Source organism: Triturus cristatus, chromosome 7 (genome assembly GCF_964204655.1).
Source record: "Triturus cristatus chromosome 7, aTriCri1.1, whole genome shotgun sequence".
NCBI lineage: Eukaryota > Metazoa > Chordata > Amphibia > Caudata > Salamandridae > Triturus > Triturus cristatus.
In genome coordinates this window covers 913,913,263-913,929,713 of record NC_140590.1, presented here as the reverse complement: position 1 = coordinate 913,929,713, position 16,451 = coordinate 913,913,263, and the positions used below count along the sequence as shown (strand labels likewise).

At 39.3% G+C, this 16,451-nt stretch overlaps 1 protein-coding gene across 1 annotated transcript in view; it reads left to right on the top strand.

The window, feature by feature from the left end:
- Positions 1-7,311, top strand: part of PANK3 (pantothenate kinase 3) — a 103,301-nt gene extending 95,990 nt beyond the window's left edge. The window contains exon 7 of the mRNA XM_085617847.1: positions 863-7,311. Within this exon, the coding sequence (XP_085473973.1) occupies positions 863-913 (51 nt within the window). The 3' untranslated portion in view covers positions 914-7,311. The remainder of the gene's footprint in view (positions 1-862) is intronic.
- Positions 7,312-16,451: the final 9,140 nt, after the last annotated feature.

Genomic DNA, 16,451 nt, shown 5'->3' with positions numbered 1-16,451 from the left:
GTTCAAATAAAATATCCAACCACTTACACTTGAATAAGTCTGCAAATGACTGATTTTTCATTACGATTTGAGTGGAAAAGTGGTGCTTAAAGTGATGAAATAAAGTCTCTTAGTAAATTGCTAACCAGAATTCTCATACTGCTTTCCCTATTGGACTCAAAAATGTGAACTTGATAAGACTTGTGCCTCAGCTTCCAAATAACAAAACTGTGACTTCAAGATTTGTATGCTTCTACGTGTGATTTTAGTAAACCTACTGTTAATTGGTATTCATGGAGCCTGAACGTGGAAATCTACAAAACTCAGATTTACATGCACTCACCTAATTGTAAAAATGCATATTTTCCCTAGTGGAAATTCAGAAGTTCCTAAGTCTCCCTCATCCCATATTTAAACAAGCAAACAGATAGAAAATACTTTCCCCTACACCCTAATGATGTAGCAGTTTGCAACTCTCACCTTGCACACTAGCTGGATCTGTAAATAATTGCACATATTGTGTATGAAAACCCATTGTGTGACTTCACTTCATTCTCAGTAGATCTGTTCTGCCCCTTTATATCCCCACCCTGATCCTAGCCTACAACCATTAGTGATAAAATCTGCCCTGATCACAAATGTTCTAAAGCACAAAGTTTAAACAGAATACTTACATTCCTATAGATTCTCGTCCAATGGCTTAAAATCTGCCATTTTTCCATTAATATTGATTTGCATGATTTGCTTTGTTCTTCTGATTCATATGTTTGGACTGCTTTTAGACCTTTGATAGTGGCTTTGATGGAAGTAAATATCTGTTCCATGTGGGATTGGCTTTTGCAATAAAATTATATCTTCATTTTGTTTTTTTTCTTAAATGCAGGGCTACTTTGGAGCTGTGGGTGCTCTGCTCGGGTTGCCAAACTTCTCCTAAAGCACCAGATGTCCTTCGCAGAATATTTACATATCCCTGATAGAAATATCCTTGTGTATGTTAAAGGGAACCAAAGAGGATCACCAGCTTTTAAATGCTGTAAATTCTTCTCTTGTGAAAATTGTGGTTAAGCGCATGAAAATTGCCGTGCTTGAAAACTGGGAGGTCTGCTATTCTCCTAATGAGACCGCCGACTGAAGAAAACATATGCCCTAAACGTTCTCCTGAAATATGTCATCTGCAGAATGCCCTTGATTCTTTCAATGCTTTTGACGCTTCTGGAGGAAATTTTACTTAATAAAAAAATAGTATTAAGGGGCAAGGTATTTTTCCTGTTTAGTCATACAAACTTTTTGGGAAAACACCAGCGCTAAATATCTCCTTTTTGTTTTATGTTTATTCTGAGTAGTCAAATGATATACTTAAGGCTTGTTTGGAGCGCATCTAGTATATTTTCTTTTTAAGCTGGACTGTAAAGGAAAATTGCACAGCATTTAAATAGTACTAGTGTTCAAGGATGTGTTTTAATGAGTGGAAATGGTGAAGATGTCTTAGTTGTACTACTTTCATCCTTAATACAATTAGTACGTCAATCCAACCTATACAGGATTTAACTTGAAGCTGTTGAGGTTTCCTCAACAAAGGAATTAATTGTATTCGCTCATTGGTGCTCATCTCTACTTCTCCTAGCTATTAATTAGATTACGGAGATCGTTAGTTGAGTTCCATATGCAGTGTTGCACAACAGTATTTTTAACACCAACTGTGCCCTTGAGATTCAAGTATTGGGGTATATATTTAATGGAATTTGTACAATATAATGTTCATAATATTGCAATTGCATTAAAATATTTGAGATGTTGCAGTAAAGAAGACACCTGTGAAGCCAAAGTAAGAAGCTGGATAGTATCTTCATCTTTGAGCACCTTAAGCATTAACTGGAAGTTGAGCTTGGAGAAACAGCTCAAAACCGCACAGCTTTCTTTGCAATGCTCTGCTGATGTGTTGATTGTTATTTCATGGTGGAACATTTTTGTAATGGTGCTCTTTGGAGTTTAACTGTGCTGTTGCTGAACTATTCCAAAACAGTTTTACTTACCCTCATGCTGTGTCTTGTGAAAAGGTTTTAAAAACTGCCTTCTACAACTTGTATTGGGCATCGCATGTACCCAAGTAAAGATCTATTTCCTCTATTTACAGCAAGATGCCTCATTTTGGCACCACTCTGTAACTGTGAGTTCTAAACCTGAGCAATTTGGCCTCCTCCTGGCAGCATTTTGAAACTGACTTTTTATCTTGAATAATAATAGAGTTTACTATTCTTCAGCATGGAAGCCACAATCGCAGGTTACTGTGGTACTACGAAAGGTATTTCTTACCTTTGCCTATACTTCAAGTTATTGTTAGGCTAACAAAACAATGCCTGAACATATGTTTACTGTCAGCTCACTGTATTTTATTTTATTGTTTAGATAGCAAAAGATGTAATAATACATGTCTTATCTGTATATTGACACACACTGTACTTGTACATCGATTATGCCTTTATAATTGTAAGCATTCTATATCTTTTGGTTCACAAACTGGTAATGTAAAACCTCTATTACATGAAAGAACAACCCCCCCCCCCCCCCCCCCCGGTAAATAGTTTGTTCATGTATTTTTGTGTCTTTGCAGAAGGCTTTTTTTTAAGGCACTGAACATAACACTATCAAGAATACATCTCTTTCAGTATTCCTATCAAGCTAAGCTGGCCAAATGCTATCATAGTACAGCACAACGTGCTGGGTCATTTCCAATACTATTTTTGTACATGAATTTCAATTAAGAGTGTTTGTTTCTTAGAGTGTTTGGAAAGTGGCACATATGTACACTTCAAAGTTTCATCTGTTCTAACTATCCTGTTTGTGCTGCATTGAAATTATGTAGGGACAAACTAACACTTATAAAACTCGTTGTTTGGTTTATGAAGAAACCAAGGAGTAATGTACAGAAAGGGAGAAAGAAAAAGAAACATTTGAGGCAAATTCATACAGAATTGGGACTGGAGATGCAGTCCCACATAGGAGTTTGAACCCAATTTCTAATTTTAATACTTCATTTGCGCATTTTGAGCCACATCCGGGACAAACCACAAGTCATACTTTGCCTCAGTGTTCTCTTGTCAGGTTTGGAAAGGCAGGATGTATGGTGTATTTTACATCTGCTTCTACGAAGTGATCGAACTTCGCTTATGTTAAATGGTTAACCTGGAGGCTAAAGTATAAATGGAGCTGCAGTAAGCTTTCAAAGCTTACCGACCGTATAATTAGAAGGCTATTCAAAGTCTTTTGTGCCTGTATATTCTTATAACTAAATATTGCTTTCCGAAGGCACATGCAAATATCTCCAATGTTAAGTCCTCAAAACTACTTGCTGAGACATATTTGCAATAACTTTTAATATCAGATATACATTTTCACACATTGATGTCGGATCATGAGTTTTAGCTTACTGATCATTATTGTGTAAATGAGCATCTGAAGTTGAGGTTTTTTTTGTAGGATGTCATTCCTTGAATATTTATTTGAGTATTTTTCATCTTATTATAGAGAGTGCTTCCTAATCTTAAACACCCAAAGTGGAGTTTTAGATAGATTATAAATGCTTCAAGTTGGTTTTGCTTTAAAATCAAGATTTATATGGGAGAGGGTATCTCCTGCTATTGTGGCCATTCATTTTAAATTACATAATTTGTCAGATTATAATTTAAGGACCTTTTCATTTCAAAGGTTACCCAAAATGTTTTTTTTCTAATCCGTAACATACAGTAATATAGAATGAGCATGATTGTTTAAAAATGATCATTCCGATAATTTCAGAGTAAAAAATAAAAATTAGAAGTAATGTCAGTAAACATTCATACATTTCTTGTGGCTCATAACCATATAATATCCACTACAAATACCTTGTCTAACCTAAACATCATTTGTATCCTAGAGCCCTGCTAATGGAACATCTGTCAAACAGTGAACCTGTTCATTTTCTAATGTATCACCTCCAAGTTAAACTCCGAAGTCTATCTCTGAAGCAATCTAAAGCCTACTTTACATTTTTACAGGTTAAAGGGTCAATGAAACTACCTGCTCTAATCTTGGATTTTATGTATTTGTTTTTTTATCTGTTAATGCTCTTAAGTTTTCTTAGGCACCATTTTAGGTAACACAAGAATAATCCATGTAATATGGTTTCAAAGTATGATAGATGTAATATCGTTTTCACAGTTTTGTTTAGCCTTAAGTGGTACGTTTGGTCAAAGCTCTTTATCAAAAACGTACATTTGATACGCCAAGTTAAAGGACTCAAAATTGGGTTGGACTACATGCTTTATATAGAATATGATATCAAATTTTATGTTTTAACTATAGGCATTCTCAAACATGTTTGCAGCTTTCATTGGAAGTGACCTGTTTTAATCTACTTGGAATACATTGAAATGTAATCCCATTAATCTATAAACTACATTTTTAATGTGCCTTATTTTTTAGCTTGGACTTTAAAATTTTATTTTTCACATTTTACTTCACAAATGCAGATTGTACATGTGCATGCTGCATTGGTAAAGAACTCAAAAATTCTAAAATGTTCTTTGCCTGAAATGATGTTTTTTCTTTGCTGCAAGCTTATTTTGCAACATTTCATATTAGTATCAATGTTTGTAGCTGAGTCGCACTCAAAATTCAAATTTAGACCAATGTTCTTCAAGAATAATTCATATTATAATTAATAACTTGCATTCCAGATCCTCAGTTATTAAACTTATGTATGTACTCCAAGACATGTCTTTATTTCAAAATGTCGGGAATTGTAGAAGACTATTGCAATGGATAATGTTTCTTAAAAATGTAGTTGAAACGGAATCTATATCAATCTATTCAAGCCGATAATCTGAGGAAAGGCCATTCTTTATGGTGCTATCTTAGCCCTATTTACCTTTTGTCAGTTCCATTTTCATCTAAGTCTTCCCTCATTCTGTAAAGCCTTTTTACTTTAGCATGAAACTTTAAAACTATGTTCCAGTAGAAGCTTGTTGAAATTCGAAGAAACAATCTTCCAAAGTCATATTAGTTGGCTTGTAGCCCAGTCTAAAAATACAGATTCTCCCCCTTAATCCCATTGTAATTAATATGCAAAGATGGTATGTTGAAAACACTTTCAAAGGCATAGAATGTACATCTTCAAATGGAAATACAACTGTAAGGGGTCACGGTAACAATTGAGTGTAGCTGCTTTTTCATTGCTTGAGAGGCAAAGAAAAGGGGAAATGCTATCCTACACCTTTTATCTGCTTTTGTAATTTTTGCATTTTGATTCCATCAAATTGCAGTATTTTTGTATTTGTGTTGCATGTTCTCCACAGCATGTATTTATCTATATTCCCCTCTGTAACGTAATTTAAGGTAGAATATATTGTACATAAATATGGAATATAAAATAGATACAACTCCATGATTAAACAATTTTCATATATTTATTTGTTGCAATTTTGTTACGCCAGGAAAGAAAGTACAGTGTCTCCAGAGCCTGCACTTATTTTTATATCCGATTGCTTACTGTGAAGAAAACCTCAATTTTTAGTGATCCTAAAATATTAAACGAAGATGGTTAGTCTGCAGGAACAGGGCTTATGTTACAGGAAATAACTTGTGTATTAATGATGCACTTGTAGACAGTAAAATAAAACGTATGAATAGCTGTAAATTAGAACTTTATAATTCACTGAGCCATTTGTTAATGAATTTGAATAATTTGCCCCACCAAGTCTAATCCTGTGTGAGACAGGATTTATAGTCACTGAGTTCCCTCCTCTCCACTAAATGAGACATTGCGTGCTTCTCAGCCCTAAATGCACTAGTGTGACGTTGCTGCCTTTCTTGTACATCTTAACAATAAGGCAATTGTCACAAAGTTAATAACACTCTTGCTTACAAATTCTAAATATTTTAGTGAACTGATCAGATCCTGTTTCCACAATGCTTTAAACTTGGCTTCTGTATTGCCTATAGTATTGGAAGCCAATATGTTAGCAACAAATATTGAGAAAATACTTGACTTTGACTTCTGAGTGCCTTTTCTCAATTTACTTGAAGCCAGCTTAACAAAATGTAAATAGGACTTAAAACCATTGGTAAAACAAGAAGTTGCTTGAAATTTGTTGTTATAATTTTTGATGGAGCTGCAATATGTTGCAGACAAAAGTAATTTTAGTTCAATTTCAGTAGATATCTTGCTGCAAGCACGACCTACTTAAAAAATAAAAATCGAAGTGAATGGAAGAACAAGCTGTCTCTCTAATGCAGGTAATAATCCTTTGAGCAAGTTGCAGAAGAGCTGCATTTCCTTTGCAGGTAGTTTGCAGAGACTGAATTAGTATACATGCTTGAGTAAATTAGATGTAGAAACAGACTCCCATAATTGTCTTTAGACTTACTAATAATCTCCTAAAATCCATTTTTAGGTTTGATGCTGTCCTTATTTGTTATTCTTTCTTGCAATCTCACCTCAGTTGTATTCTTTTTCTTAACTGACCTAGATTTTTTTTCTTTCCAAAGGCTTGTATAGAGCATTTGCTAGAAAACTTACCAACTTCACTCTTGATAGTCCATTATATAGCATATCTAGTATCTCTTGATAGCCCATGACATATCATGCCCAGTAGGTCTCCATGGCTAGAAAAAACATTGGCATGATCCAAATACTTCTTGTAGGTTTCCAAATCTTGCCAGAAAAAGAAGCGATTTACCATTTTAATGGAATCCCCACCACTCTGACAGAGCAATTCCCATAAATATGTTTTCAGCTTATGCCTTTGGGGGAACACATTTTTTCCTCAGAAATGAAAAGTGTGATTAGATGCGATCTGTGTACTTAAACTTAAGAAAAAAGGTGTGTTACATCCCTTCTTACTTGCTTGTACTTGTGTTTCGTGCATGCCAAGGGAAAGAATATATGTATAGGCAATATTTAAACTGTGGAAGCAGATAGTAAAATATTTTCTAAGAGTAGGTGCATTGAATTAAACAAACTTAGCTAAGACTATGTTCTCACTTCAATTTATAATTCAGTATCTCCCTTAATAGATATGTTAAACCAAACAATGTTTTGCTTCATCTGCAGTTTTTGGACTTCAGTAAAATGTAGTATGTACACAAATGTGAAAATTAAAAGCTACAGTGAGTGTTAAGTGCTCACTAACTTATTGAATTTGTTGCAAGACAAAAGGAAATAGAAGCTGCAATTAATGTACGTCACACTCAGAGTTTTCAAATTTGGCATGCAATTGATCACTAAAAATGCCATATAAACTGCTACTTCCTAAATGAGACATGCTAACGAAATAAATACAACCCTGGATTATTGAATTATCCTTTCATTGCTCTCTTATGTTAAGAGTTCCTCCTTTAATTTGTTAAACTGAGTTTGTAGTGACAAGTGTTGTGCACAACTACATTTTCTAAAACCATTCTGAAGCATAGAAGTTGTGGGTTTTCTAACCTCACGTAACAATGTATTCTAGTGTAAATATTTCTAGACAAAATTTCATTTACCGTTTCCCATGTGTCGTGAGACACTGTGAAACTGTATGTTTTTAATGGGAATATGTGGCTGCCTTTGCACTTGGGTCTGTTTGTCACAGTTAATTATCTGTATTTCCTTAATTCATTTTCCAAATGTATCAACTGAAGGTTTACATGCTATATTCTGGAAAATATATTTTTTTCAACTGTGGGTTGCCATGCTAAAAACACAACAGGGTATTACTTTTTTCTTGGTTGTGTTTTATTTAAATGTTTATGATCTAGCTCCAGTCTATTTTAGCCTTCTTAGTTAAACAATTCCATAGTCAATAAAACTAAACGCGTGCCTATTTTTCTCAAACAAAGTAATTGAGAATGTTATTACTCAACATTTTCGATTTCTCAGTGGCCTCATTGAGGGTCCAGAAACTAAAAGGGTGAAGAAAAGGTCAGCCTGTCAGTGTCCCTAGTAGATCCTGCTTACAAATGCCTACGTGTGTTTTCTACTCTCTCTGCCAGATGGTTGACAGCTCACTGAAAGAGAAACTGCTGTGTTTCAGATGTTTTTATTGTCCATTTGAAGGATTCTTTGTACTTGAGACACCTTGTAAGTTTCTAAAGTCCTATTTTTCCAGTCTACGCATCATTACTTGAGCAATATGCTGCCCTCTTTTTCTTTGCCTGATAATGTGGTGACTGTAGACTTCCTCCAAGACGTCCTGTTACTCGTATTCTTACCATCAAACCATAACAAAGGATGGCCTATTCTATTTTCCTTTTCCTCTAGTTTTAGACTTCAGAATGTTAGACTATGCCTATTAATTTATATTTTTGTGAAAACATTTCATTTAGAACGATTAGTCATGTTTGTCACAATCGTAATTATTTTCATGTAGCTAACCACCCTTGTCCAAGGAGACAGCTGTGCTTGGTTGTTGATTCGGGAAGGGCACATATCCATTCATGTTGTTTGCCCTCTTCTTGGCTCTGACTTTATGTGCAGTAGTGATGCTGATGGGAACAAGTGTGTTACAGGTTACATTTCCAAGAAACTTTGATCTTGAAGTCAGACACCAGTAGGAAGTCTGTCCCTCTCCCAGTGCGACCAAAAATGGTTTCACCTACTATTCTTGTGATGCGCAACAACCACTCAGTATTGTAGAACTTGAAGTACCCGAAGTTCAAAGAACTTAGCTGGGCAAATTTCTGACACATGTTTTATCTTCTAAGCCATGTTCAATTCAAGTGAACCTCTTAAATCAGAGTCCTATTTGTGCAGTTGGTTTCATCACCAACAGTTCTTCAGAGTTGTACCCTGAGTGAGAGTTGTAGCATGAATCTGGTGGCTTCTTGCTTTTTATTTGTAGTGTTGTTCCAGAACATACAAGCCTTTTCAGAATCTCCTACTTTCCTTCTTTAGAGTTCCGACTGCCTCCAAAGTGACATGTAATTTAATGTAGCTATATGTGTAGCATTGTTACACAAAGTATTTGATTCTCTGGATATTAGATGGAGAAAATGCTAATCGGCATTTTCGTCTGAGTCACTTTTTTAAGTTTCAATGCGTTGGTACTTGCAATATTATTTTTTTCTACATATTTCTGCAATAATTTTATAGACCTTGTGTAGTTATCTTCCATTTCGGGAGAAGAAAGTCTGCACCATAGCCAGATTCTAGCAGTATGTTGTTTAGGCTTCTTAATCCTTTTACGTTTGACTCCCAGCTTGCACATTATTTAATGTTGTTGATGCTTAGAGTGGACTACTTTCTGATGCACCTGCATCCAGAAGATGCCAGATTTTACAGCTAGAAAATGAATTTTGTGTAAGCATTCTGCAAGCAGAATCTTCTGGGTAACAATTCTAGTTCTAACACAGTAGTTGGAATGATTTCTCTCCATTTTTAAAGAAGCCTCTTTCCATGTTTTTTTTTCATCATCTTGTGATTTCATTATTCACTGTAATATCGTCTCAACGTGTCAGGGACCAGTGTAGTTCTAGGATTACAGCAGAGAATTAGCAATTTGCTAATAATAACACACATTCCAACTGTCACGCATCATAAAATTACTTCAGGTGCTGATTACGTTTTGTAATCCAGTACCTAGAAACAGTTGTCATTTGATAAAGTACCTAATTACAGCATTGCCTATCGAATGGACTCTCAAAAACAAACTAAATGTGAAAACAGATTTTCAAAATGTAACTTTTTGAATTGGAAAATACTGGTTGTTGGATAGATGGTATCAAGAGCACAAAAAAGTTGAATGATCTCATGAGATATAAACCGTTTGTGGCAACCTGTATTAGGTTACAATAAAGAATACTCTTTTTTTTTTTTTTTTAATTGGGTTGCCTATCAGAATATTGTTCCCAAAAATATTTTGGCCTAAGCCAAATATCATTTAGAAAAATATCACCCCATTTAGTGTCAATTGTTTTTATAATTAACTCAAATTTAGCAATATTTTTGTTAAATGATGTTTAGGCAGAGTTATTCTGGTACCAGACCGAGAGAGACCAAGCATCTGTTATTGAGGGGGTGTGGGGGAAAACCTATTTATTTGAGAGAAGTAATTCAATTAAAATGCCTTATTTAATTTATTTGTACTGCAGTACCTCTTGTTTTGTCTTTTGATCATCTTCATTGTCTCTCCAAGACAATGTTTTATGCGTAAAAATAAAAAAGATTGAAAGAGGTTCTTTTAAGTATAATAATAAATTATATATTAATATAATCTGTAACTCATTTGTAAATTGTTTAATTTATTTGTTTTTACTTGTTTTCATGATTCTGAATGTATTAATTTTGTTATCTACAGTAGTTCTAATTTCAGTCAAAACTATTCTGGCATGTGCTTTAACCATTCCATTTTAGTGCTACTTGTACATATTTCATACCTCTTGTTTGTACAAATTGAAGATTATTTTAATTTTTTCAGTTTATTCTTGTATTGCCTTTAATCCTACAATAAAAATCCAGCTACTTTTTAGTAGCTTTAATTACATCCTGCGTGAGCCTTTTTTGATCGCATTATTGATAACTAGAACCAGGTTAAAAATTGTTTAAATGCAGGCAACAGACGTTGATTTTGCTGCATGTAATTCAATGTTGAGTGTGAAAAATGACAGTTCTGTTTAAAGTTTGGAATTGTGTTGTACTGAATACCAAACTGTAAATAGTGATGACAGAAAAAGGACTTGCAACTGAGAACAAGAAATAAGTTTAATAAATCTCAGTTTACATTTCGCATGTGAATGTTTACATAACCATAATTTTTCTAATAATGAAATGACAACAATGGTACGTTCTAAGTTTGGACAGGCTGAAATGTGACTAAACCATTTCCTCACCAAGGTGACTAATCTCCCATAGTGCCTATTGGTTGTTTTTTATTTTTAAATCTGGGTCAGTGACCAACAATGTTAGACCCATTGACAAGCTTGTTTTTGCTTAGTACTAATGCACCAATAGTGTTTGCCGATGAATGTTTCTCACTGTGGCCAGTCGTGCTAAAGTCTTGCAAGTTTATTGTAGCAACACACCAATATATTCTGATAATATGGGGACTGTAAACTCCAAAATGCTTTGGCATATAAGGTCTGATATACTTGTAGCAACCAATACATTTAACTTCTGAAAGTCACTATCTAGGTTTATATATGCTGTCCCACAAATCACTCTGGATTTCAAAATAAGTTTGTATTACAAAGCTATAAAACCGATTTTTATCATGTAATTTGAAGATCACATGTAATTAGAATTTCCATGTTCCATTCTTAATAAAATAATGATTGAATCAGCATTTCACATTGTAGGAACTTGGGTTATTATATAGTGAGGCTGGTCCGAATTCACTACGTAATAATCTCACAATGCCCCCAATTGGTCCTTTGGATTCACACTAATAAATCCCTAGCTCAGTCCTGGTAGCGTGGCACAGAGCACTCAGGTTTTACTTGAGGAATATTTGTTAAGCATTTCAGAGTGCCAACATGGACAATAAGTAATTGACAGGACTCAAAATAAATCCAACACCAATTTATAAATATAAAACAGAGTTTTATATAATTTTAGACACCAAAACGAAGACCATCTGATAAATATATCCAGAGGTATGGATTTTTAAATGAAAAAAAAATTGGTGCATTTCACTCTTGCAAAATGATAAAGTTGCCGTCAATGGGAGTCCCAGTAGTGACACTCGGTCTCTTGCAGGACGAGTTCAGGCACTCACCTACACACGTGCTTTTAGAGTTGAACTCAATGTAGATGTTTACACCTTTGGCAACAGGTATAAATGTCTCTATTTGATAGAAACTTCTAGCTGCAGATTCCTTACCTTTGATTTCCCAGGTGTCACACTGGGTCCAGAAACTTTTGCATGAGCAGTACCCCTGCGCACCGTCAGGTGGCTCCAGTTGGCTCCGCGTGACGTCTCTGGCATCGGTTGTGACGTCGCGGTCACCTATGAAGGCACCACTCAGACGTGCGGACGTCTGTTCTTTTCTTTCCTCCCCAGTTAAGTGCTGATCCGGAGAAGAGCTACCCCTCTGTCTCTTTTTGACAGACTGGTTTCAACATTTTGTCAAGAGATTTTTCTTGTTTGTCGAGGATGACATCTAGACCTGTAAATTTCAAGCTGTTTTGCGCCTCTCACTCAAAAGTCTTGCTCGGTCTGCCGGGCCATGGAGCCAAGGGCCATGGAGCCAAAGGCCTTGCGGGAGTGGTCCATGAAGCACCTTGCGGCCTGGCAGTCGACACAGTCGAGCACGACTCCTCCGAGGTCCCGATCAAGGGAGAGAAGGTTGCGGGGCCGCTCCAGGAGCCCTAATTCCTCTTTTTAACAGTTGAGGTCCTCGGAACACTCGGGGGGGGGGGGGCATAAGAAGAAGTCCGACTCCGAGTCGGATCAACGTCAGTCAGGAGCCCAGCGGTTCTATGTCGTTGCCTGTTCATTTTGAAGACGTTTCACGCATGGAAGAAGAATGGGAGGGGTCCTTGAATCCTTTGGAACACCAGTTGGATGCCCTATGTGAGCAGTTGGACTGGAATAAGGACCTTGGAGAAGCCAGTGCACTGGACACATCTCTAGATACTGGCATGCTCTCCTCCTGGTGTGGCTATGGAGGAGGGGGCATCTTATGCCATGGTGGTGAGGAGTGCAGCAGACGACCTCGACTTTGAGCTCCCATCGGTGCAGGTCAAGACTAATCTCTTGGTCTCTTGACTGAAGTGCTTCAACCTGGGGTTTCTCATTTGAACCCCTTTTGTTTTTTAATGAAGCACTGACAGATGTCCTTCTTGGCACATTGTCCAAGCCGAGAACAGGGGCTCCTGTTAACAGGGCAATAGCATGCCGCCATCGCCTGGCCTGGCACCGGGTGAGCCAAGTTTCCTCAGCCAATACCCCACCCTTGTTCAGACTTCAACGATCCATGGCGCTTACCCTTCTGCTCCTCCGGATAGAGAGTCCAATAGGCTGGATGTACTTGGGAAGAAGAGGTTTTCTTCCACCAGCCTTGCATTTCAGTCGGTAAAGACCACATGCTTATTGAGCCGTTTTCCGCACATCTAATGGGAAACGGTTGCGCAAGTGTTGCCACAGATCCCAGTTGAGGCCCGGGCTCTGCTCTCTCAGGCAGTGCTCTCTCAGGCAGTCAAAGATGGAAGAGATGCAGCAAAGTCCACCATTAGGTGTGGCTTAGATATGACTGGCTCGCTGGGTAGAACGTTTTCGTCTGTGGTGGCCTTGTGGCATCACGCCTGGCTGAGAACATCGGATTCCTCGGGTGATGTCCAGGCTAACCTCATGGATATGCTTTTTGATGGGGCTCATCTCTTCGGTGAGAAGGTGGACTCTGCTTTGGAGCACTTCAAGGAATCTTGGGCCTCTCAGTTACACCTCGTGGCCAGTCTACTTTTTGCCCCTTTCGTGGCAATGGAAGGGCTTATTGACCGCGTCATATCCCAGCCACCGTCCTGCGCAGACCCCCCCAAGTTGTCCGGGGACGTGGGCACAGTGCATTTCGATCTCGTGGGAATGGTAGCCAGATGTTGCCTGCCATCCAGCCCCCGGTAACTGCAGCCTCCAAGCATTCCTAGTTTGGTTCTGCAAGGCCATTCCACTACAGTTGGAGGTAGAATGCAAAAACATCTCTGGAGATCCATAACATCTGACAAGGGGGTCTTGCAGATCATTCAGGATGGCTATTATCTTCCCTTTCTTTCTTTTCCTCCTCCTTTACCACCAATTCAAGAACGGCTAGCAGAGGATCATCTGTTATTAGTCAGAGGGAAATGCAGCTCTCCTGGAGAAGGGAGCTATAGAGAAGGTTCCAATTTCAGAAGTAGGTAGTCGTCGTTACTCCCGCTACTTTCTGTCACCGAAAAATTACGAAGGTCGACATCCTATTCTGGAATTCCAGACTGTCAGTCTCATCCTCAAAGAGGAGAAGTTCAAGATGCTCATGTTCGCTCTGGATGCGTATTTTAACATCCCCATTCTGCCGGGCCACAGGTGCTACCTGCTGTTCAAGGTAGGCCACTAGCACTTTCAGTTCCCCGTGCTCCCCTCTGGCCTTACCAGTGCCCCTTGGGTGTTTACCAAAGTGATTGCGGTGGTCGCAGCTAATATGCGCAGGTTAGGGGTATCAGTCTTCACCTACCTCAGCGACTGGCTGTTGAAGGCACCTTCACCCCAGGTTGTCGTCTCCCACCTCCAGAATGTGGTTGACCTCCTGCATTTGACTCCTTTTCAGACGCTCCCTGTCATCTGAGCTCTGCTGGACATAGTGCAGTTTCGGGCTTATCATCCCGAACAGCGAGTCCTGGATATTTAGGTTGTGATACTGATGTTTAAGCCTCTATCCTGAATTTCGGTGAGAATGACTCAGGGGCTCATGGCCGCCTGCATCCTGTTGGTAAATCATGCTAGATGGCGTATGTGGGCTCTGCAGTGGGACATGAAGTTCCAGTGGGGTCAGCATCGGGGGAATCTCTCCAATATGGTTCAGATTTCGGAGGGAAATGCAAATGACCAGCAGTGGTGGTTGATGAACCGCGATTGGGTCAGAGGCAAACCCGTCTCCCTTCCCCAACCAGATCTCACATTAGTGACATATGCATCACTCCTGGGATGGGGTGGCCATCTGGGAAAAGTGGAAATCAGGTGACACTGGTCTCCGGCAGAGTCAAGGCTCCACATCAACTTGTTAGTGCTTCAGGGATGCGGCTAGCATTTAAAGCATTTCTTCCCTCTGTTAAGGGGAAGCTAGAACACAAAAAAAACCTGGTGCAGATGTTCACGGGCAACACGACCACCATGTAGTACAGCAACAAGCAAGGCAGGCTGGGGCCCTGGACCCTTTGTCAAGAGGCCCTACACCTCTGGGTATGGCTGGAACAGCCGGGCATGATCCTGGTGGTTCAACACCTGGCAGATTCTCTGAACGCCAGGGCGGACGATCTCAGCCGTCAATGCCTAGCAGATCACGAATGGTATCTCCAGTCAGAGGTGGCACAAGGTCTCTTTTAGCACTGGAGAGAGCCTTGGTTAGACCTGCTCGCCTCCGAAGAAGAACGTGCAATGTCAGCGGTATTGCGTGCAGGAGTTTCCAAGGTGGCTATCTCTCGATGGCACTTTTCTCACGACTGGACCTCAGGCCACCTGTATGCCTTTCAGACTATACCACTTCTGCCCAGATTTCTCAAGAAGAGTCATTCTTGTGGCTCCGGACTGGGCACAGGGTGTCTGGTATCCAGAGCTTCTTCATCAGGTTGCCTCTTCGGGAAGATCTTCTGTTGCAGCAGCAGGGGAGGGTCCTCAACCCAAACCTGTCAACTCTACTCTTCCTTGCGTGGCGATTGAGCGGTGATAGTTAATAGCTTTTGACCTTCCTCCCGGAGTATGTAATGTAATCCTGACGGCCAGGCGGCCCTCCACTAAGACGGTACATGCCTGCCGTTAGCAAAAGTTTGTAAATGATTGTGCTGAAAGGTCTATTGTCTCTGTTTCTGCTTCTTTGTCTAATAATCTTCTATTTATACTTACCCTTGCCCAGCAGGGCTCTGCTTTGGGTACTCCTAATGGTTATCTTTCTGCTCTGTCTGCTTTCTTGCGGCTGCTGGACCAACCCTCCTTGTTCAAATCCCCTATTGTAAATGGTTTCTTAAATGGGCTTGTGCATGTTTCCACCTACACCCGTTATCATGCCACAATGGGAGCTCAATCTGGTTCTCAAATATCTTATGTGTGCTCCCTTTGAGCCTTTACATAATTGTCCCCTCTGGCTGCTTACCATCAAGACAACCTTTCTAGTGGCAATAACATCTGCCCGGATGGTGAGTAAATTGCAGGCTTTGTCATCCAAGTCTCCCTACCTTATGACGTTCTTGGATAAGGTAGTGCTTCGCACCCGTGCCTCATTCCTTCCAAAAGTGGTGACTCCATTCCAGCGTGCTTCGCACCCGTGTCTCATTCCTTCCAAACGTGGTGACTCTATTCCACCTGGGTCAATTGGTCACACTGCCCACCTTTTTAACTCCCCCGCATCTCTCTAAGGAAGAGGAGCATCTCCATCGTCTGGACCCAAAAAGGGTGTTGTCGTTCTACCTTGACTGCACAAAAGAGTTCTGGGGGGACAACCAACTCTTTGTGGGTTATGTGGAAGCTTAAAAAGGTCAGGCAGCGCAGAATTTGCACTGAGTCGTTATCTGCATTAACATCTGCTACGCTGTGTCTAGAAAGCAGCCTCCAGATGGCTTGCAAGCCCATTCTACCAGTGGGAAGGCTGCAACCACGGAGTTGGCTCTGGGAGTGCCAATACTGGACATTTGCCATGCTGCAACGTGGGCTTCATTGCACACCTTTGCAAAACACTACTGCCTGCACAGTCAGGTCCGTAGGGACGGGCATTTCGCTGGTTCGGTCCTACAGGACTTTTTAGTCTAGAAATTCAGTCCGCAGCCCACTGCCAGG